The 21,428-nt window shown below is 44.4% G+C and overlaps 1 protein-coding gene across 5 annotated transcripts; it reads left to right on the top strand.

Annotated features, from left to right (window-relative positions):
- Positions 1-1,975: 1,975 nt before the first annotated feature.
- LOC140910141 (protein FAM47E) lies at positions 1,976-20,992 on the top strand. 5 transcript variants are annotated; one of them, XM_073340410.2, is made up of 9 exons: positions 1,976-2,177; positions 2,351-2,469; positions 7,907-8,285; positions 9,730-9,887; positions 11,353-11,506; positions 12,100-12,306; positions 13,588-13,740; positions 15,350-15,427; positions 16,253-20,992. In XM_073340410.2, coding segments are annotated over exons 2-9 (1,263 nt in total). In that variant the 5' UTR covers positions 1,976-2,177; positions 2,351-2,467; the 3' UTR covers positions 16,385-20,992. The 5 variants fall into 5 exon arrangements, with proteins under 5 accessions (XP_073196511.2, XP_073196509.2, XP_073196513.2 ...); XM_073340408.2 differs by having other exon boundaries at positions 11,350-11,506; XM_073340412.2 differs by having other exon boundaries at positions 2,351-2,478; positions 11,350-11,506.
- The last annotated feature ends 436 nt before the right edge of the window (positions 20,993-21,428 follow it).

Below are 21,428 nucleotides of genomic sequence, written 5' to 3'. Positions count from 1 at the left end.
GGTCTGGAACACATCACTTATGAGGAGAGGCTGAGGGAACTGGGATTGTTTAGTCTGCAAAAGAGAAGAATGAGGGGGGATTTGATAGCTACTTTCAACTACCTGAGAGGTGGTTCCAAAGAGGATGGTTCTAGACTATTCTCAGTGGTAGAAGAGGACAGAACGAGGACTAATGGTCTCAAGTTGCAGTGGGGGAGGTTTAGGTTGGATATTAGGAAAAATTTTATCACTAAGAGGGTGGTGAAACACTGGAATGCGTTACCTAGGGAGGTGGTAGAATCTCCTTCCTTAGAAGTTTTTAAGGTCAGGCTTGACAAAGCCCTGGCTGGGATGATTTAATTGGGGATTGGTCCTGCTTTGAGCAGGGGGTTGGACTAGATGACCTCCTGAGGTCCCTTCCAACCTTGATATTCTATGATTCTATGATTCTGTGACAGTAGGCAACCCTAGTTATACAGGAAGCATCTTCTTGCAACTTGATACTCTGCCAAAAAGAAAAACTTTGAATAATCTTTCTCTGAAAGAAAACATGGTGTTCATTCTGTAATAGTAATGCAACTCTTGTTTGGCAACGGTTGGTGAAACTGCATGACCTTCTAAATAAACAGCTATTTAAAAATGTAGTTCCCTATTTACTGAATATTTGAAATGTAGTGTGTAGTGAGCCACCATGAACAATAGGCCATTGCATTCTTTTAAAAAATATATACAGATATTCCTCCCCCTACAAAGCGTTTTCCTTCCCTTGTCTCTGAAATTGCCTCCCCTTGGTGTATTCAGAAAACGCACTTACTGGCCCTTTTCCCCCAGCAGTGATTTCAGCTCTCTCCTTGCTCTGAAGGCAGGGAGTGCCTCATATACCTAGTCCCTGAGACAACAACTCCAGCCTGCCCTGCTGCCTTGGTCTGGTGAAAGGCTAGGCTAGCTGACAGCACAGTAGCTGTCTGGGAGTAGGGAGAGATGAGAGTTCCTGCTCTCTCAGAAAGCTAGTGTGAGGCCCAAATCCGAGTTACCAGTTTCTGCCACAAAACTCAAAACTACCTACCTGAGACCACTTCCTCTCCAGCAGTGACTGTCCAGCTGCTGTGGCTGCAGAGGTATAACCCCCTCCCTACGATTTACCTTGAGCTGTTTGTCTCCAAGGGCTGATGCCGTTATATATTGGTACTATATTACCATTGGGGATGCAGCAGTAGCATGCAGGTAAGTGACAGCATGGGAAGCAGCTATATGCAGTGGCACACAAATGCAAAATCCCCCCTGCGTACGTGTGCAAAACATCTGGCAACACCTTTCATCTGTGTGTTTGTAGTATGCACAGCATTGGATTCCAAAGCTCTGCTGTATACATGTGCACAACAGCTATAGAACACCTTTAATCTGTGTATTTGTAATATGCACATAATTATTTTTAATTATTATAGGTCAGATGATTGTCTAATTTCTATATACAAGGGGAGTTGCAGTGGTCAGGAACTAGCTGGATGTGGCCTACTGCCAACTTAATACTCCCTTTGGTCTTGATTCTGACACATTTGCTCACAACATCAGTCCTTACTTACACAAGTAGTTCCATTTAAGTCCATGAGTCAGTGATTGCATTTTCCCTTTAAGTCCTGACCAGATCAGAAATTGTTTGTTTTATTCTTTAAATGAACATTCCCCCACTTGTGCAGAGCAACACTGAAGACAATTTAGCATAATCGTGTGAAGAAAAACATCACTGAAGGAGAACATTATTTCATTTTATAAACATTAGGGACAAATGTCTAGTCAAGTTTTTAATGATAGCGCTTCATGCATGCAAACTCTACTGGTGTGGTGAAATCAAATTTAGCTTTTAATTCTTAAATTGCATTTCACAACAAACTGTTCAAGAATTCTGAGTGTGTGCCAGAGAGAGAGTGAGAGGACTTGTGAGTCTATGGGATTTGGTTTCCACAACAACCAGCTCCAAACATGCCAGCAGTATGCAGGATACACTAGGAGTTTATCACTTGAGCCTGCCTGTCCTGAAGCAACACTGTAAGAGTTTGTATTTTTAAAAACGTAGCTACACACTTATTTGCTCTGTCACAGAATGGGGAGCATTTTATAAATCCAGTCCATGCATCAGTGACCGAGCTAGATGCCACCTTGCATGTGAGAGTTTTACCCTGAGTTGTGCAACACGTAAGGTATGTATTTTGATTTTTGCAGTTTCAGCTCACAATCAGATTGCAAATACCATGGTATCCTAACTAATTATTGTAATATACCTCTGGAATTAAACTGTCTGATGCTCAGAGTAAATTGCATGTTTCCTGGAATCTTTTTTTAAAATTTAGATTATATGCAATCTGTTTGATAGATCATCTGGGCTTTGGCAGACCAGGATCATGCTGTAGAGCTGGTAGTATCTGCTGGAAATAAGAATCCTACTCATTCATGCAGGAAGTCCTCCTGAAGTCAATGACTAGGACTTTCCATGTAAGTAAGGTGAGCAGCATTTGGGCCACTGCTACCCATGGATAGTTTTGAACTATTTAAAAATTAGAAGAAAAGATCATTCAGGGGCCATAGAAGAGATAAGTGGTGGTAATTCCGAATCAGTGAACATTTTAAGTTCAAGGCACTGGAAGTTTTCAGTGTGACTTTAGTCACATTTCCTCCTTTTCTGAATGTAGCAAAACTAAGATGTGGTGGGCAAACTAAGTGATGGGCAAGTATATCTAGATGCAGGATTTAGTTGTTGGTTACTGATTATAATGTTTGGTCCTGTAAGTCTCTCAAAGTATTTATAGGGCCTCCATAGCATTTGAGCACCTTACAATCTTTAATGCTTTTGTCCTCACAACAGCCTGTGAGGTAGGGCAGTGCCATTATCCCCATGGAAGGCCAAGTGACTTGCCTAAGGCCACACCCACAGTCTGTGGTATAGCAGGGAATTGGTCCCAGGTTAACCCCCTAACCACCAGACCATCTTTCATCTCAGTGACATTCCGTACTAAAGCCCTTTAAATGGTGACGCAGGAAAAAGAAGATGTCTGTCTTTTTTTTTTTTTTTAAGCGGCATCTGTTTTTAAGAATACAATTCTCTTTCTCTCTGTATCCACACATACGGCTCAGCTTGGAAACCCAGTTCTGCACATTTCATTTAAAACAAAAATAAAATGAAAACCGTAGGGTTAGTATTGTAATTCCATAGTAGGGTGACCAGATGTCCCAATTTTATAGGGACAGTCCTGCTTTTTGGGTCTTTTTCTTATATAGGCTCCTATTCCATCTCCCCACCCCCCCAAGTCCCGATTTTTCACATTTCCTGTCTGGTCACCCTATTCCATAGTGTTCAGCAAGTCAGAAAGTTTGCAATATAATTAGACATCGATTTATGATCAAAACAAAATTGAGTACTGGGTTGAACAGGGAAAATGAATCTGCCAGTGCAAATGTGTAGTATAATTATACACAATTCTTTAGCTTGTTTGGTTTTATCAGTCTAACAATACTGTTAGTCCAGTCAATTCCATGTCTGAATTTGCTGAATAAAATTTAACTTTACTATCCAGCCAAATTCAGCTTTTACTTTCTCTCTCTGCACTAATAGGATTTTACATGGTGCATGTATTCTGGGTATTTTAGGAGCTAGATAATGTAATATATTCTATCCTTAATGCTCCCCGTCTATTAAGCCTCAGATTCTCTTAGAATAATTTTTTGTACTGTGTTCACTAGACAAGTTACACAGTGATTTGAAGAGGTGCACTTGTACACAGTTCTTCAACCAAATGAACATAGGACTTCCCCTTTCCACAGTTTCAAACAGAGTGGTATTCCTATAAAAAGATATGCCAGTGTAACTTTGGCACAAGGGCTCATTATGCTCACTATATGAAGCAGGATTAGATTTCAGTTGGCACTTCCCTGTCATTAATCCTTTGGTATGTGCTTGCTGTGATTACGTTACATTGCACGCAGCGCCATTATCTGTTTCGAAATTCACTTTTTGTTTCGCACATAACAAAATGATGTCTAAAACCTTGCTTTGTAAGTGTATTAAGAGACTGAACAAAGAATAGTTTCTGCATCGTCTTCAGAGTCTTGTCCTCCACCTGTATGTTATGCATGTACAGTATTTCACTTTTGCATTTCTCTAATTTATCCAAGTACCACTCATTTACAAACTGGCTTTTATTGTGTGGATACTATTCCCCTCTCATGCTGGACACCTTGATCTTGTGTTATGATGGCCTCCACAATTATTCCAAACAAATCTGGTCTCTGCTGTTGGCAGTGTTGCCAACTCTCCTGATTTTAGTGTGAGTGTCACACTGCTTGGTATTTCTTAAATCCCCAGCTCTTAGAGTCATGTGACTGCCTTAAAGCCTCAGCTTTCATTACAAAACATCTCGTGTTTATAGCCCTCCCAGTTGCAGAGAAAAGCTTAAAAACTTGATCCCAATGGTTCAAAAAACAAAAGGACCCTCAAAGTATTAATTTTAAATGTAACTTTAAGATCTAACATCTGTATATGTTTGTTTCGGAAGAGGGTGGGGTGTAAACAAGATGGTTTGTCCACCCTTGCATTTGTGCCTCCCTGTTGCACTTTCTAAGGCTGTGTCTCTACACTGCCACTTTCAGCACTAAAACTTTAGTCGTTCAGGGGTGTCAAAAAACACTCCCCCCAAGCGACAAAAGTTTTAGCGCTGAAAAGCACCAGTATAGATAGCACTTTATTGCCGGGAGCTGCTCCCCGGGCGATAAAGCTACCACTGCTCGTTTGGGTGTTTTGGCTAGAACCTGACCTGTAATAGCATCTCGCTGGCGGCAAACCGCGTATGCTATCTCTGCTCCAGAAAACCACTCCACCACCGCATATTTCCAAAGTGAAAGTCAATTAGTTTAGGATCAAGGCAATTCGCAAGAGGAAAACAGAAACCAACCCCGTAGTCCACACCCTTCAATTGGGTTTTACTTTCCTATTTCTCCCTGGGACTTGGTAAAACATAGTAAAACCCTTTCACTCCATCCCTGCTCCCTGAGATCTTAACACATAGAGGCAGCCATCCCCAGGCCTTCCTCTTGCCTTCTCCCCCACAACCACACTTTAAACCTGCCCCTAGCTCCACCAAGGGAATGGGAGATGCCCTGCCTTACTGGACCCTGTAGTTTTTATACTTTGAGGCCTTGTGACAGGAAGTTGGGGTGAAACACTGCACATACCCGTAGACTCGACCACTCGACAAGTCAGTGTTCGAGCATAGTAAGTGAGAGAACCCAAGACATTGTAACATTCAGGCTTTATTTCTTCCTCCATATGCTGCCCTCTCATCAAGAGTTCTCCAAGTTCCTAGACATTATCCTCTCTATGAGCACGCTGGCCTACTATAACACCCCCTACTGGGAAGCTATCTGTGATAATATCCATTTGTCAGCTTTGCGAGAGCAAAATTTACATATCACCCTATATACGTTCCTTGCAGAAAGTCTCTGTGTGGGCCTTACTGTCACGCCTCCTGCTCTCGCTGACAAACAGCTGTTTTTAACCATTGCCCTGCAATGGGACAGTTAACACTTCCCTAAGTGTATCTGTTGCAGGTAGTGGGATGTGCAGGCCTCACTTCCCTAAGTGCTGTCAACAGCTTTGTAGGCCGTAGGGAAGGGCATGGTCATGTATGATGTAACAATAGCAGCCAGCGAGTAAAAGAAATCCCTTGGCTCACGAACCCTCTTCTAATAGACCAAAGAGAATCTAATCAACTTGTCCCACTTTGCATAAGTGGTAACTGTACTCTGTGGAATTGATAGTATCCAGTGGGTCTCAAACTTCATTGCACCGTGACCCCCTTCTGACAACAAAAATTATTACATGACCCCAGGAGGTGAGACTGAAGCCTGAACCCACCCAAGTCCCACTGCCGTGGGTGGGGGGGCCAAAGCCTGAGGCCCACCACTCCAGGCAGGGGGGCCAAGCTGAAGCTCAAGGGCTTTAGCCCCAGGCAGGGGGCCTGTAACCTGAGTCCTGCCACCCAGGGTGGAAGCCCTTGGGCTTTGGCTTCGGCCCTGGGCAGTGGGGCTCGGGCTTCAGCAAACAATCCATTTCCTTGCAAAGGTTTGTTAGCAATGAAGAGATACACAGTAGCAGGGAGCATCTCCAGACAGGCTGGCCTGTAATAAAACAATATTACACTGGAAGTGGAGAAAGAGCAGAAGAAAGTTCCACTCTAAACCATAGGATTTATTGTATACTGGAAATATCACTGATCTGAAAATGTTCCTGATCTGGTGAACTGGTGTGATCCTCCAACTGCCCTTTCCTTTAAGCAGATTGCCATCAAATTTTTCCCCTTTCCTTCTCTAGCCTTAGGTGACTGGAATATATTTGGTCTTCTGTTTAATAACTTGGTAAAATAACTTTTGCAAACAAAAAGCAACCAACCACACTGACACCTAGCACATAAATAGTGATTTTCTGTGTCTTATAACTTAGCCAAATCTGGTAACACTTCATACCGCAGGACCATCTCCCTGCCAAATTGCAAGTTCTGTTCCAAACCATTGAGGCATTATGGGCAGAAACTGTAAAAGCACTTAAACCTCATTGAAAGTCAATGGCACTTAGATTCCCCATTTTCTAAGTCTGCTTTGAAAATGGGACTTTGGTGCTTTTGAAAAAAATTGCCCTAGAGCTATTAAAAAAAAACAACAACCACATAAATTCTAAATTGGTAAAACTACTGTTGTCCCTGATCTTGTTCTTAGAAATGACTAAATCATTTTCAGTGAAACTTAAAAAAAAATAATTTCAGTTTGAGGCACAGACCATGGGTGACTGATTTCAGCCTGAGCAGTGAAAATTTGCCAACGTCCCGGGCATTGAAGTCACATAGCAATGAGGTGTAATGACAACCTGAATAGCAGCACTGGTCAAATATTTTCCAACCAACAGTTTTCCCATTAAAAAAACATAAATGCACATTTGACAAAATCTAAAAGTGTCCTGGGAATGTATCAATTTCCACAAAGCTTTTGCTAGAATTATCACATTTCATTTTGACTTTATCGTTTTGGTTTGACGATCACTTCAATTTTGATAGTACAGTAGACCCTCAGAGTTATGAACATGATGGGAATGGAAGTTATTCGTAACTCTCAAATGTCCATAATTCTGAACAAAATGTTCTGGGGGTTCTTTCAGAAGTTTACAACTGCACATTGACTTCATGCAGCTTTGAAACTTTACTATGAATAAGAAAAATGCTGCTTTCCCTTTATTAGTTTTAGTTGTTTACATTGAGCAGAGTACTACACTGTATTTGCCTCTTTTTTTTTTTTTTTGGTCTCTGCTGCTGCCTTGTATACTTCCGGTTCCAAATGAGGTGTTTGGTTGACCAGTCAGGTCGTAACTCTGGTGTTTGTAACTCTGAGGTCCTATAGTATATAATATACTATGCATTAAATAAACTGTAACATATAAACGATAATATATCAGTAGAAATGATAAAGTAGAAACAAAATGTTTCAAACTTATCTAAATCAAGGCTTTTGATAAAAATGAAATATTTCAGAATATTTCATTTTGCAAAAAATTCCCAGAATTTGACATTTTTGTCCCAATTTTGGACAAAACCAAATGTCAACATTTCCCCAGATGGCAATTATGTCATTTGGCCAGCTCTACTTTATAGGGTCAACTACCAGTTTCCCCTAGAGCAGTTCTTCTGGCCAAGCTTTTCTCTGAGGTTGAGTGATGGAAGAGGCTTTCCCCTGGACAATATGTGCCAACATGGTGGAGTTGCATAGCCCTTTGGAATTTGAATGTTTAACAGCACTGCAAATAAGAACACCAGAGAGACTCCAGTGATGTTCATGTGCTTAATTAAAAGCCCCATTACTTTCAGCACCAACCAGAAGTGTTTGCTTTCAGGTACCAGGGGAAAATGCCATCTAAGTACTTTCAGGAACACAACAAACGGAAGTTCTCGGATTCCCTTAACAGCCAGCGCTGGAGATTCTTGAAAAGTGGCCTGGATGATTTCAGAAGCGGCTTCCCTCCGCCATCTGACAACATCTTCATCTGTGGCACAAAGGGGCCTGTACCGATTGTTCTGCGTAATCCCGCATCTGATGCTTCACGCATGACCCAGCAGAAGGGAAGGAGAAAGTGCACCAAAACCCAAGTCAGCCCTTCCAAGCTCAGTCCATTGCAGAAATCTAGGCGGGATCACATTGCACAGACAGAATACTGCCTGATCCAGCACCCCCTAGCACTCTACCCTCATCTGGAAGAAAGCGTCCCTCCAGAGGTAAAGGCCCTGTGATTGCTGCTGTTCTTCTTTCAGACAAGTGTCCTTCTGGCAAGTTTTAAACACAAAAATAACCCAGTTGTCAGCTGTTCCTTATATAGAAAATCTGCAGAATATATGACTCATCATGGCAAGGTGAATGATCTTAATAAGAGCGAGAGATCTGAACTGGCAACAGTTTTGAGTTTTGTTACATTATTTGCAGTCAGTGACCCTGTCCCCATTCATTTGTCAAAATGTAACATGAGAAAGCATTATTTTAAAAGGGCTGCTTTAGAAGTCAAGCACACGGAGCTGTATTTAGGCTGTATTTAGGTAGCCAAAATTAAGTTATTACCAGACATCAGATATCACTGGACATTCCATGACAGTAAGTATCTCTGCTCAAAATGAAAGAGCTAAGAGTTTGACCAAGACACCAGAGCGAGTCCTGACCTGATCCAACTCCCGTTCTTCCCCAGCTTGTCTCTTAACAGCCCCATCTTCCTCCAGCCTCTGTCCCTGCCCATTCCCTGCCTCATGCAAAGAAGCAGCAGAGAGTAGTCAGCACACAGTTCTACCTCGGGTTTGGGGCAGGGAGCTTCTGGTACAGAGCTCAGAGGGACTCTGTACAGGCAAGCTGGGGGAAGACAGTGAAGGTGAGTGGGAGAGTTAACATGGCCATTTGGAGAGGAAGGGACCAGGCAAAGGGCCAGGGTTAGTCTCGTGTTGGGAGAGGGGCATGGGAGAGAGGAGTTCATGGCAAGCATACTCCTTGTCAGGGCAGAATGTTATGGAGGAACATACTGGGGTAAGGTTAAGAAGCAGTAAGATCATCAGGAGAGTGTATTTAGTGTGTCAGGTGAACTCTTCAAAATTTGAGGGGTAAATGAGGAATCTTGGGTCTGATCAGTGAGACCCCAGGTCACAGCGTAGACTCAACTTCTGTCCTTGGGTTATGAAAAAAAGAGACTTTTGATGAGATTAAAGGCAGTAAATGCAAAACCAATGAAAGAAAAATCTTTCACCCAATGTATGAGTAGACTGTAGAAATCACTGCCACAGTATACTGTTCAGGCCAAGAGCTTAGCATGAATCAAAGAAGGACTGGACATTTATATGGATAACTATCCAGAGATACAGTAGTTAATGCTAAACAAGGTTTTGGAAGGGATGTAAAAGCTTATGCTTCAGGTATGACACCAATCTCTAACTAGTGGGGGATTGGATGAGTCCTTCATGGGGGCAGATTATCCCACATCTGCCAACTGAGGGGTTTCTTGCACCTTCCTCTGAGGCATCTGGTGTCTGGGACAGGTGAGTGTACTAAATGGACAATAGGACTGATTCCATGTGGTCATTGCTATGCTGTCCAGGGGCTCTGTTTGTAATGTGCCCCCTTACGCAGTCTCCATAGGAACTGTGCTGGTGTGAACACCATGCTCTGTTCTTGTTTGGCTCTCAGCTTTTCGAAGAGGTTGTGGGCATCCTGGATCCTGAGATGCGCTTGAATAGGGAAGGTGGATATGAGGATTGTGACCGGGAGAGCCGCGCTCCTCAGCAAGTGCTGTATCAGCTGGAGGATGGGAAAAGTAAAGAAGCGTGTCCCAGGCCATCAGCACTGTGAGTACTGGACGGGACAGTGCGTGCAGCACCAGGGCCAACTGAATCCACCTTCTGCTGCTGGGCCTGGGTTCAGTTCAGTCCAATCTCTCTCCTCTGAATGTAGCTGTATTGAAAGAGAGGAGTTGCCTGTTTCTAAGGCTGGGGGTACTCCATACTCTGTGCCAATTCACCTTCAGAGAGTCTTGCCTGTCAGAAAGCATGTTTCACAGCCATGCAGAAGAACTGGGTCAGGGAGTGACTCTGGAAACCCATGTTCCCCAGATAGGTGGAGAACAAACATGGCCGATGCATGACTTTTAAAGTGTCTATTTACACATGTGATATGGTAACGGTGCCAACTAGGGCCAGACACAGGTGAATTCTCTGCTGATGTGCACCCCACGTAACCCTGACAAAGTCAGTGGTGTTTCATGGGACAAAAGTCAGCACAGAGCTTGGCACATAGCGCAAAACAAGTTTCCCCACATTACTCTCTTCTGCAAATACATCTTAATCCTGACACATAGCCCCCAGCTATGTCAATCCTGGTACTTTCCTGTGCAGAGATGGACAGTTGTCACATATCCTTTCCATATTTGTAACCTTTGTACAGTATTTTTTACTGGTGTGTCCAAAAGGAGTTTGGGAGTCATCTAGACGCACATAATATAGCTTGAGGTGGTCAGTGTTCTGAGAAACACCTTGTGTCTTTTCCTGAAAAATATTTCTTGGGTCAACCTTTTTAACAAAATCCGATACCAAAGGGATGGTATTTTTAGTTGAAGTTGGTCCTGCTTTGAGCAGGGGATTGGACTAGATGATCTCCTGAGGTCTCTTCCAGCCCTAATATTCTATGGTTCTATGATCACAAAATACCCTTACTTGCATCCTTCAGATTATACTGGGTATAAACAGATGTCCTAGAATGCATGAGTTAGTATTGCCCGGAGGCCGATATCAGCAATGTGGTCACATTGTGCCTCGTGCTGCACAAAACCACAAGGAGACAGTCCAACTCCAGAAGAGTTCACAGTCTAAATCAAGACAAGACATTAAGTAGTGATACAACAAGCAGGTAAGGGAAGATGAAGATTACAGTGACAGAACGGGGTAGTAACAGACATATGTCATTTGCCAATTTGAAGGGTTGTTTGTTTTTAGCCAGATTACTTTTTTCCCTCACAAAAATGCAGATCTGAATGCAGGCCTGGCCTTCAAAACATGGGACTTTCTCACTAGGTGTACGATAGGTTGCTTCCCTATGTTTGTGAGACCAATTTGAACCAAGTCCTCCAGAGGTGAAAATTTAATACATGAAATCACTGTGCTATTTTACTCCCAACTGTGCAAGTCATTTGGACCATCTGTGATCCAAGTAGTTAACTCTGCAGTAGTTACTGTGTTGTGCCAGTTATTACTGGGTCTTGTTTGTGCTAATCAAAGACATTTAGATGATATTTTATGACATTAATATCTTAAGTAGCAAAGAGTCCAAAGACAAGAATCCACAGTGCACCTACCTGTCCAAGAAAGAAGTAGCAGCAAGGGAAAAGGAGGCCAATCTGAGCTACATTCCTCCCCTGGATGAGAACGTAAGGCGAGTGACTAAGGAGTTTTGTGACTGGGTGGCTTCTTTGGTAAGTAAAAGAACCTGTAAAACCCCACACTCTCATTCCAGAAATGCAGTGATCACGATTGAGGACAATGTTCTCTAGACTTGGGAACCTAAATAGGACTTTGGATGCTTAGCTTCAGGCACCCAAGTCTGGAAATGTTCGTCCTAATGTACAGGAACATTTGGGGCATAACTGAGCTCAACCAGCTGGAAAGCAAGCAAACAACAAATGGCTTATTCTGGAATACTGTCATGTCAATTTGTTTACTCAGAGCATTTTCCTGCAGAGGGGGACGTAGTGTACTTGTCTGATTTCATATAGCTGCGCCATTCTGTAGTCACATCCATTTATTTGATCAACATTAGTTCACCAATTCGTGTATGGTTATTAAATCAACTTTAAATGTGCCTACAGATTACTATGAAGGGCACATTTTAAACATGTAAAAATCAATAGAATCAGCAGAAATCAGTTGTGGCTCGAGAGATATACCTTGGCTATCCTAAGGAAGATGAGGTCTGGGGATATAAGTGCTGGGCTAACCAAACCAGAATGACAGGGAGAGAAGCCGCTTTCTCCCACTCTTACGCTGTGCACTTGGGTTATTACTGCAGGGAGGAGAAAAATACAAAGTGGATGAAGCCACCATTCTGAGCTTGTTTGACACTGGATATGAAACCAAGCTGGTGCTGTCTGTGCCCATCCATGTTGTGGAACTAAACAATGTGCCAGCAGAGCTGAGAAAGTATGTGAGTGTTTCACCTCCACTGACTGCTGTCAAGAGTCCTCTTCGTATCAGGTGCCATCCATGCCTTGCCAAGGTAAATAGGCCTGGACCTACATTTTCAGATGTTTCTAGTTATTTTAGGAGCCTTAATTTTTGGGTGCCCAGCTTGATATGTTAAAGGGGCCTGGTTTTCCAGAAGTGCTGAGTACCTGCCTTCTGAAAAACAGGTTCCTCTAAGGTGTTTGAAGCTGGGCACCAAAAATTGAGGCACTTAAAAGCACTGTCTGTTTTGAACATTTGTGGATGCTTATTTTTGCATGGGGCAATACACTAGAAAAAGGGCAAGATGGGAACTGGGAACATCATTTAGGGCCTAACCGTACAGTCCCTTTACCAGCCAAACTGCCACTGATTCTCAGAAGTTTTGCTTGTATAAAGTACCTGATCCATGCCCGCTGATGTTAATTGAAAGACTGTAGTTGAACTCAGTAAGCTTTGGATCAGGTCCAGAATTGCAGGCTCCCAGCCAATGGGCCAAATTCAGCAGTGGTGTGAGATGGTATATTTAGACCTTCTGAAACCTATGCTGGGGTAACTTGCAGACTGAGGACTGGGGAGCAAGTTCAAGTAAAAAGTACAGGATGACCACCTTTTAACTTACAAATTCTAACCCCTCCTGTTCATGGCTTTTCTTGCTACACGCTTTCATCTTAATCACCTAAAACTTGGGCAAAACGTTATCTACTAGCCACAGACCACTTGTGTCAAACCTGAAGAGGAAGTGACATTTCTGACAATTTTAGGGGAGAGGGCAAAGTTGGGCTAGATCTAGGCTTATAACAGAAAGCAAATCACAAATGGAGCTATGGAGAGACTACTGCTTCTCCAAAATTGTAGCTAGTTTTGCTTTAGAGACCATGAGGGAAAGACATTCACTAGGTCAGTGACTCCAGAGCTGTGATTCTCTGAGACATCCCTGATCATCCACAAAATTAACAAGTCTGAGATGAGAACCACATGGTGGTTGCCTGCCTGGGATGAAGGGAGGGGTTCTGTGAGTGGATTGCTGTCTTGTGTGGATCCTTGCCTGATGCTGTTGCAATACAAAGAAAAATCAATGAGAGCTGGTAATTATTAGAGATAACCAATGAAACATTCACACTTCTAGCAGGGCTAGGACTTATACTTGCTGTAGATACCAATGGAGACATAATCAGCTGTACTGAATCCATCTCACATTCAATGAGTGCCGGATCCCATCCGTTCATGAGGTCTGACATTCCATCCAGACAAAAGCAGTGGTTCAAATACACGTGGTAGGAGGAGAGGCAAACACAAACATGACTAGAGAGTATTACCAATTATCTTTTTACAGGATCCATCCCAACCAAAATGGGAGAAGATCAGGTATGGAGCCTGGTACCTTGAACCAAAAACATGGAGAAAACAGAGAGCAAACGAACCTTTAGAGGATCCAAACACAGCAGTTGATGCCTTTCAGAATTTAAGGAACCAGTTTGGTGAAAAGGTACTGCAAGCACCCCTGGAATCTCTGTGGTATAGTTCTCAACCAAGTTAATGGACTTACATTGTTACTGGAATACGCCTGCACATCATATATTGTCTGACACACTCACAGTTGTGGTCCAGACATGGCAGTTAATTTAGCCCACACTAAATGGTGGCACAGCAGTGCCTGTATGTGGGCTGAGATTGTAAAAGACAGGTACACACAAACCAGCATTTATTCTGAAGGATTTTGTTTTAATTCAAGTGATTCTTTAATGCGGGTGAGAGTGATTTGCTTGAGTAAATAAGCAGATTAACCAGATCCTTTCCAATGTGGGAAAAATTCATTTCCTGGGAGGGATCAGGCATGTGACATGTCAGCTCAGAAAGCATTGGGTTTTGGCTGCAATAGCCACCCATATAAACAAGGGCTCAAATTCATCATGGATGTAAACAGACAACTCCCCCCTTACCTACCTTAGGGAATGTGATGAGTCATAAAAAATGCTATGATGAAGTGCTACACAGAAGGTCGAGCATTATTATCAGACTGACGGTGAACAGCAGAGGGACTCATTCTGTGATCACGGCTTTTACGTTTTGTTCTAGCAAACAAGTGTCCAAGTGGTGCTAACCTCCCCCAGACTCCCTAGATTTATGTTTAAGGAACAGTAAAGATAGCCCTGGCCCACTAGAGGGCAGTGCTTCTGAAGTTAAAGTCAAGAGTTTAGCAATTGCTCACTTTGAAAGAGGGGATCAGATTTTTAAAACAATGATTGTCATTCAATCTTGGTTTGTTGAATTACAATGAATAAGTAGCAGTCTCAGTGTTTTCTACTTTAAAGCTGTCAGACAGCATCAGATTCTAGGATCCTTCGTAAAGATGCAAAGGGCTTCTTTTGACTCACTCTGATATCAGACCAGATAGGTTCTGTTAGCTCCAAACCAGGAGTACAAGAAGGTTTGAATGTCTCTGAGAATGAAGGTTAGAGACAGAGGAATCCTGCAAGGAAAAATTGATGGAGACAACCAAGGTCAAGAGAATGCTTAGGCGGAGAATAAGATTTGGGTTTGTTAGTTCTGTTTAAGATAACAATAAAGGCAAAGCCCAGGGAGGTAATTTTGAAACAGATCCTGTATTAGGAGCAGGGTGGGAGGTCTGCTTCATCTGAAAACTTTACAAAATCTGTTGATCCTTGATTTGATAAGGCATTTCTTGAAAAACAAGGTACAGTTCAACCGCAACTTATTGGGCTCGATAGTGTTCACTTACATAGTAAGGAAGAATAATTTCCTCCTCTGCAAGAATTCCTGGGTGAGTTCTATGGCCTGTGTTATACAGGAGGTCAAGCTAGGTGACCGTAAATTTGATTCTGATCTATTTTTAAAAAATCACACTTCAGGATTGTGAAGTAACCAGATCTCTATAAAAACAGCAAATCAGAAATCAGTTAAGCTAATTAAAATGCCTAATGGTTAATTGGTGTTTGTTGTAGTGATGAGAATGTCACAGAAATCCCCTTTGTGGTTGACTCAATGAGGGTGTAAATAAAAATAAGTTTCACGGGCTTATTTTAAATTTTCCCTTCATAAGATGCTGTTCAAGTCTATTTTGGAAATTCCCCTAGGAGGCAGAGCTCATGCAGCTCCATGGAACACACGCTTTTAAGGAATTCCTCGAAAGGAAGGGCTACCGGAAGCCTGAGGTGAGTCAGTGAGAGTGTAACAGCTGGTCGATATGATCACAACGGCATGGGCCGTGGTGCCCTAGGTCTGTGTGTTCAGGAATCAGCTGTAGCTCTGTTCAGGCTCCATTGTTTCTAGGCCACGTGGACAGGGATCTTTAGTCTCAGACCCATATGAGAAGCTGGTCATACAGCCATGCTATGCATGAGCAATGGGTGTAATTTATGGGCCCCATCCACACAACAAGGTGTAACATATCCGGGTACCACGCTATAATGTGGTTTGGTTCTGCTCAAGCAAGCCAGAAACAGTGCTCTTAGCTCGGGGGCCAGATTCAAAACCCTGATGCAAGTTTATGCCACTCCACATAGCCAGACTGCTAATACCAAGCCTGCATTTGTCCCCAGGACAGTTAACACAGCTTGGATAAATCAGTTCTCCCTAAGAAAACTAAGAAAAAATACGCACTGCTTAGGGAAATAGCTTAAACCCTGCTGTTAATAGCTGTGTTGGAACAGTGCTGCTGCCATTTGGACAGGATTTTTATAAGGTGTAAGCATAAGGGAAGCTTGCACTTCTGTTGTTACCTGTATGATAACTGTGAGTATACAGAAAAATTCATTATTGTGGGCTATCAGGCACCATTCCATCAGGTCTAAACTGCTTTCATTAAAAAAAAAAATCTATATGTAAACACAAATCACACTGGTTTCTTGATCCCCTGCAATTTCTTTAAAATATTTTTATATTAAACAATCAGCCATTTAAGTGCATTGCTGGTAATTGTGTGTGTGTGTATATATATATATGTGTGTGTGTGAGTATGTATGTATGTTTTGTTTTAGTTCCTTCTGCGGATGCTGGCTGCAGGGGATGCTAATGGAGCACAAGAGCGGACTTCAAAGGGCTACAAGAAAGAGTCTCTGAAGAGACCCGAGAGGATCAGAGAAGGATCTTCCTCCACAATTGTTAATTAACATAGAGTTCGGACTTTATTCACAAGAAACAGAAGAACTCGTGAAGCTTCTCCTGGAAGCTCCCGTAATAGTCATCTCGAAGATAGGTTGATTGTTTCCTTCTTTAGAAGTTGCTAGTCAAATATAGTTTAAAGAGAACTACTTGGATTAATGAATTCCAGACACATTCCAGCTGTCCTTGCTGCTCAGCCACGGTAAAAGCTGGCTGGGACACCCGGTTACATTCGAGAGATTTCAGCTCGATTCTGCTGCCCTAATTTGGTTAAGAATCATAGTCTGGTTTGTTACTTGCTAAGTACTCATTGCTGTACAGAGCAGAAGGAAGTTGAAGTTGTCCTCTCCTGTAAGGAGCTTGCAATCCAGCAACTAGATTATTTCTTTAGGTGCATAAATGTTACCAATCTAGGTACCCCCAAGAGGCATAGTGTCTCAAACCAAGTCTACGCTAGACAAGCTTTGCCTTCAGAGGAAACCCGCCCAGTGCTCTGGGCAGTGTAGCGTATACCGTTCCCCAAGTGAAATAAGTTGTACGGCAAAAACACTTTTAGGACACTGTCTACGCTATGGCTTCTACTGGTATAGAAATTCATTTTAAAAGAAAAATCACTCCCTTTAACCAATGTTGTTGTATCAGCAAGAGTTCTAGTGAAGACCGGGCCTCAGAGGCAGAATTTCTGCCTTGCTTACTGTTTGCACCAGGCATAGGTGTGGGTAATAAGGGTGCGGGGGGTGCTGCAGCACCCCCAGGTTTTGTGCCCGGCCACTGGTGCACCTCTGCCGCCTATCATCCCGGCCGCCGTCCCCTCTGCTGCTCGGGGGCTCCACTGCCAGCCCCGGGTCCCGCTCAGCCACTTGCCCCAGGTCCCGCTCAGCCACTGGCCCCATGCCCAGGGGCTCCACTGCTGGCCCCAAGGTCCCACCTGGCCACCAGCCCTGGATGCAGGGTCCCGGCCGCTGGCCCCAAGGTCCTGTCCCCCGACCCCTGGATCCCGGCCACTGGTCCCTGGGTCCTGGCCGTCAGCCTTGGGATCCTGGCCACTGGCCTCGCATGAGAGGTCCTGGCTGCCGGCCCCACGCCTGGGGCTCCACACCCGCCTCTAGCTGGGGCCTCAGCCTCTGCCGCCTTATCCCTGTCTGCGTCCCCTCTTCCCAGAGCCACAGCCCTGCTCCCGGCCCCAGCTCTATGCGGCAGTGAGGGGCATGGACAGGGGTAAGAGGGGCTCAGCACCCCGACCCCAAAAACTGTTCCGGAGCCACTGGCACCAGAAGGAGGGGGAGGTAGAAATTTGTTGCTGGCCTATATGTCTGCAGCTCCCAGTGGGGTAGTGCAGCTCTGAACTGCCTCCTGTGTTTTACAGGCACCTTAGAGGGAGGCAGAGGAGGGAAAATGAAGGAGGAAGGAATAATTTTGTGAGGGGACAAAAGCTGGAAGAGCAGTGTAACTGGCTGAAGGGAGCTCTGGGGACAGAGCTGAATGCAGAATGTGCATTACATTATAGCCCCTTAATGTGCTTTTTCCTTGCAGATTTTTACTGCCATCTGGCCTGGCCAGCCTTGGTTGATCTCTGTTGTCCACACTTAGTTCGCTGCAGTCTGGCAGCATTTTTGAGGAGCAGGGCCCTGTTCCGTTCATCTGGATGTACATTTCAGTCTTTACCGCAGATTGTCCAGCCAGCCAACCCTGCTTCCAGCTTTGGAATAAACGTAGACTTCCCTTTACTAAAAGGGTCTCTAAAAAGCTAGCAAAAATCTCTTTCTTCATCTCAAACTAGTGGGAGCAGCCCCACGCAGTTACAAATTAAAATGAGGACAACAAACTCACCTCCCTCCCAGTGTCTAGGGACAAAAATAGTTCTTGTCAATACATCCCTATGGGTCCTGACACAGAAATTATTGCAAATGGGAGATGCCCTGGAAAAGAACCATGTCTGATCTGATAGGCCAACGGCAGAGACGTCAGGAGGGGGCACCACCTACCACAGTGGTGGCAGCAGCAGCAGGAAGCCCTGCCTCACCGAAGTGGTTAGATAAAGAACAGAGATGGAATATTTTTTTAATGACAGTTATGTCTATTGCATCAGACACGATTACTCACATATCCCAGTCCTGCAAGCTACATAATGATCTAAAGTCTTTGCCAATTAACGTATCCCTCATCCGTGTTCCAAGATTCGCTAGGCAGCACCTAAGCGCTCTCCTCCTCTGACACGAACAGAGACCTAGGAGAGCCTGTGTTATAAACGGCCTCTTCCCAGCATGTTGTGCTAAGAGGAGATGAACTGTTTCCTCACTCCATCAGTAGAGCGAGCCTGCTCTGTATTACTTCCCTGGGTGAATTCTTCAGCCAGGGAAGGACCAATCTCTCAGCCGGTTTTCTGTTTGGCTGGTTTGTTTGCTTGGTTGGGGCTTTTTGCCTAAACCCAGGCCACCCCGTCTGATAACAGGTAGGGGGAATCTGAGGTCTAGTTACCCCTTCTTCAGTCTCAGGGTCCTGAATAAACAATTTGGAGGGACTCAGTCCTGCTTTCTTAAAAATGTGGCGTGAAATCCTGGTGCTACTGAAGTCAATGGAGCCAGGATTTCACCCATGGTGTTTCCTACCTCCCAGGGATGGCTTGCTCTGTTACAAATGGTTATTAGATGAGGTTTTAGCCCACAAAAGCTTATGCTCAAATAAATTTGTTGGTCTCTAAGGAGCCACAAGTCCTCCTCGTTCTTTTTGCTAAAACAGAAGAGAGGGTCTGAGCATGTAAACCTGCTAGGAAAAGCCTCCTGTTCCTCTTTGCTTTGCTTTTCCCCCCAGACTAGATTCCTCTGTTGGTGTTACTGCGCGCCCCCAACTGCGCTCCAGTAGGGATTTGGGGACCTAGGCTCCAGTTCTGCTCCCTTGGAAATAAAAGGGAAAACTCCCATGGACTTCACAGAAGCAGTACAGGGCTTCTAGTGAGTGATGTGGAGGTAACCTCATGAGTGTGGGCTTATTGCATGTCTTCTGGGACTGTCTTGTTTATTGAAACCAAATTTGTGCCTTCTTCTAACCCCACTTTATTGGGCATAGTATTCTGGGTGGGTTTTTTACACCCTCTGAGAGCACACGCCCCGCTCTGGTTGTGTAGAACCAGCTACAGGCACAGTTATTCCTACATTTTCAAAGCACTACCCCAGCTTTTGCCCATGAGACTTCCAGTAAAGTCCACTTGAATCCCCCTGGGCAGGGGGGGACCACTCTCTGAGCCCAGGTGGGCAGAGTCAGGCTGTGCCCACCCCTCCCACCGGAAGTTAAGAGGCGGAACCAGAACTATAAAGGGCAGGTGCTGGACCTCAGTTGGGCGGCAGCTGCCGGAGGAGACAGACACCTTCTGCCCATTCCTTAGGCTGGTGACCGAAGAGGAGCCCTGCCGAGCTGAGGGCTGGCCAGAGCTGCCAGTCAACCGAGAAGTCACTGGGACTGCTGCTGGCCATCTACCTCGGAGAAACGGTCAACACCCACAGATCCAGGTACACCCCGAGGGGAGGAAGTGGCCCAGCGACAGCCAACTCCAATGCTGCCTGAAACCTGGTCGGTGTGTTGCGGCTAGGATCCCTGCTGACCCAGTGCCCTCTGCCACTGTTAGGGCCCTTGTCTGGGACCCAGTGGAACAGGGTGGGCCTGGGTCTCTCTTCTCCCCCACCCCACCCCGCCACTCCACCCCTGGGATAGCAGCCTCCCCCCTTTAGGCAAAGAGGCCTGCATTTATCGACCGTCCCACCAGAGCCAGGACACCCAATTATTTGGTGCTCTGCACCTGAGCCCCTGAACCTTTACTGCTCTGCCCTGCCTGAGGGCTGGAGCACACAGACTGCTTACAGCCTGAAAGCCAGAGCCCCTTCAAACTGTGAGTCTGCTCCCCCCGGAGCCTCACACCAGACTTCGCTAATTCCCTGACCGTGGGCAGTGCTCACTGGCTTCCCACTGACACAGAGGAGGTGACCACTGCTAATCCACTACACTCTGGAAGTCTGTGGCAGAGCAGGGAATTGAACTCAAGTGTCTCAAGTCCTAGGCTAGTGCCCTAACCCCTGGACTGTCCATCCTCAGTCTCATTCAAGTGTGACTCCCAGGCACACCCAAACCTCCCACTGTCTTAAAGGCCTTACTCTGATATTTTACCACTAGGAATTTGTTGACAGTCAGAAAGGACCACAAGCCCTGCCCTGAGACAAGGAATGTTGAACTTTTGTAACCCTGACCCAACAGGTGACTGAAGTCCGGAAATAAAATTCAGTCTCTTCCCAGTACTCTTGTGTGTCACAAAGCTCCTACATGCTTAATACACTGACATTAGCAAAAGCCCAGAATCTCACAACAAGATGCTCCCACTTCCTGTGTCCACATTTTAGCCCCCAAATAAGTGGTCTGGCTTTCAGAAGTACTGCATACCCAGAAAGTCACTGATGTCAAGAGTGCTTTCTCCTTAACCATGTCAGTACACTATAGAAATATTTTATCTTGAAGGCTTTCTTCCTCCTTTGTGTTTTTATTTCTTAATTAATCTGATGAACTATCTTATTTCATAAGCTGGAAAAAATAAAATTTGACATGTATGCCATTTAATGCCAGGCTCTGATATAAATTGTCTCTAAAGGATATTTTAATCTTCTGTGGCCTCTTATTTTGTTGACCAAATGTGGGTGCTATAAAGATTGTCATCTTGTCGGTAGGGAAGGTGTTTTGGATTTGAATGGACAGCCCTGATGACAAGCACTGTTTGGGTTTCTATTTTAAGGCAATCATGCTGTACAGACCTACTATGCCAGCCACACAGTAAGATCCTGCAATTTACAACATGCAGGTGCACCTCTGTGCCATACATGAACTGCAGGATTAGGGTCTAAACTGGCTCACAGTGGCCCTTTCATACAATGTGTTGAGCACTTTGAACATTCACACTGATGTAGGATGGATCTTGATATGATAAAGCTTCATTGCATCTTTGAAATTCCTTGATAAAAGTATAAGCATCTAATCAATACATCACGATGAGTTTGCCTGTAACTATAATTA

The sequence above is a fragment of the Lepidochelys kempii genome, chromosome 4 (assembly GCF_965140285.1).
Source record: "Lepidochelys kempii isolate rLepKem1 chromosome 4, rLepKem1.hap1, whole genome shotgun sequence".
NCBI lineage: Eukaryota > Metazoa > Chordata > Testudines > Cheloniidae > Lepidochelys > Lepidochelys kempii.
The sequence above is the reverse complement of the archived record's forward strand: the minus strand, read 5'-3'. Positions and strand labels throughout refer to the sequence as shown.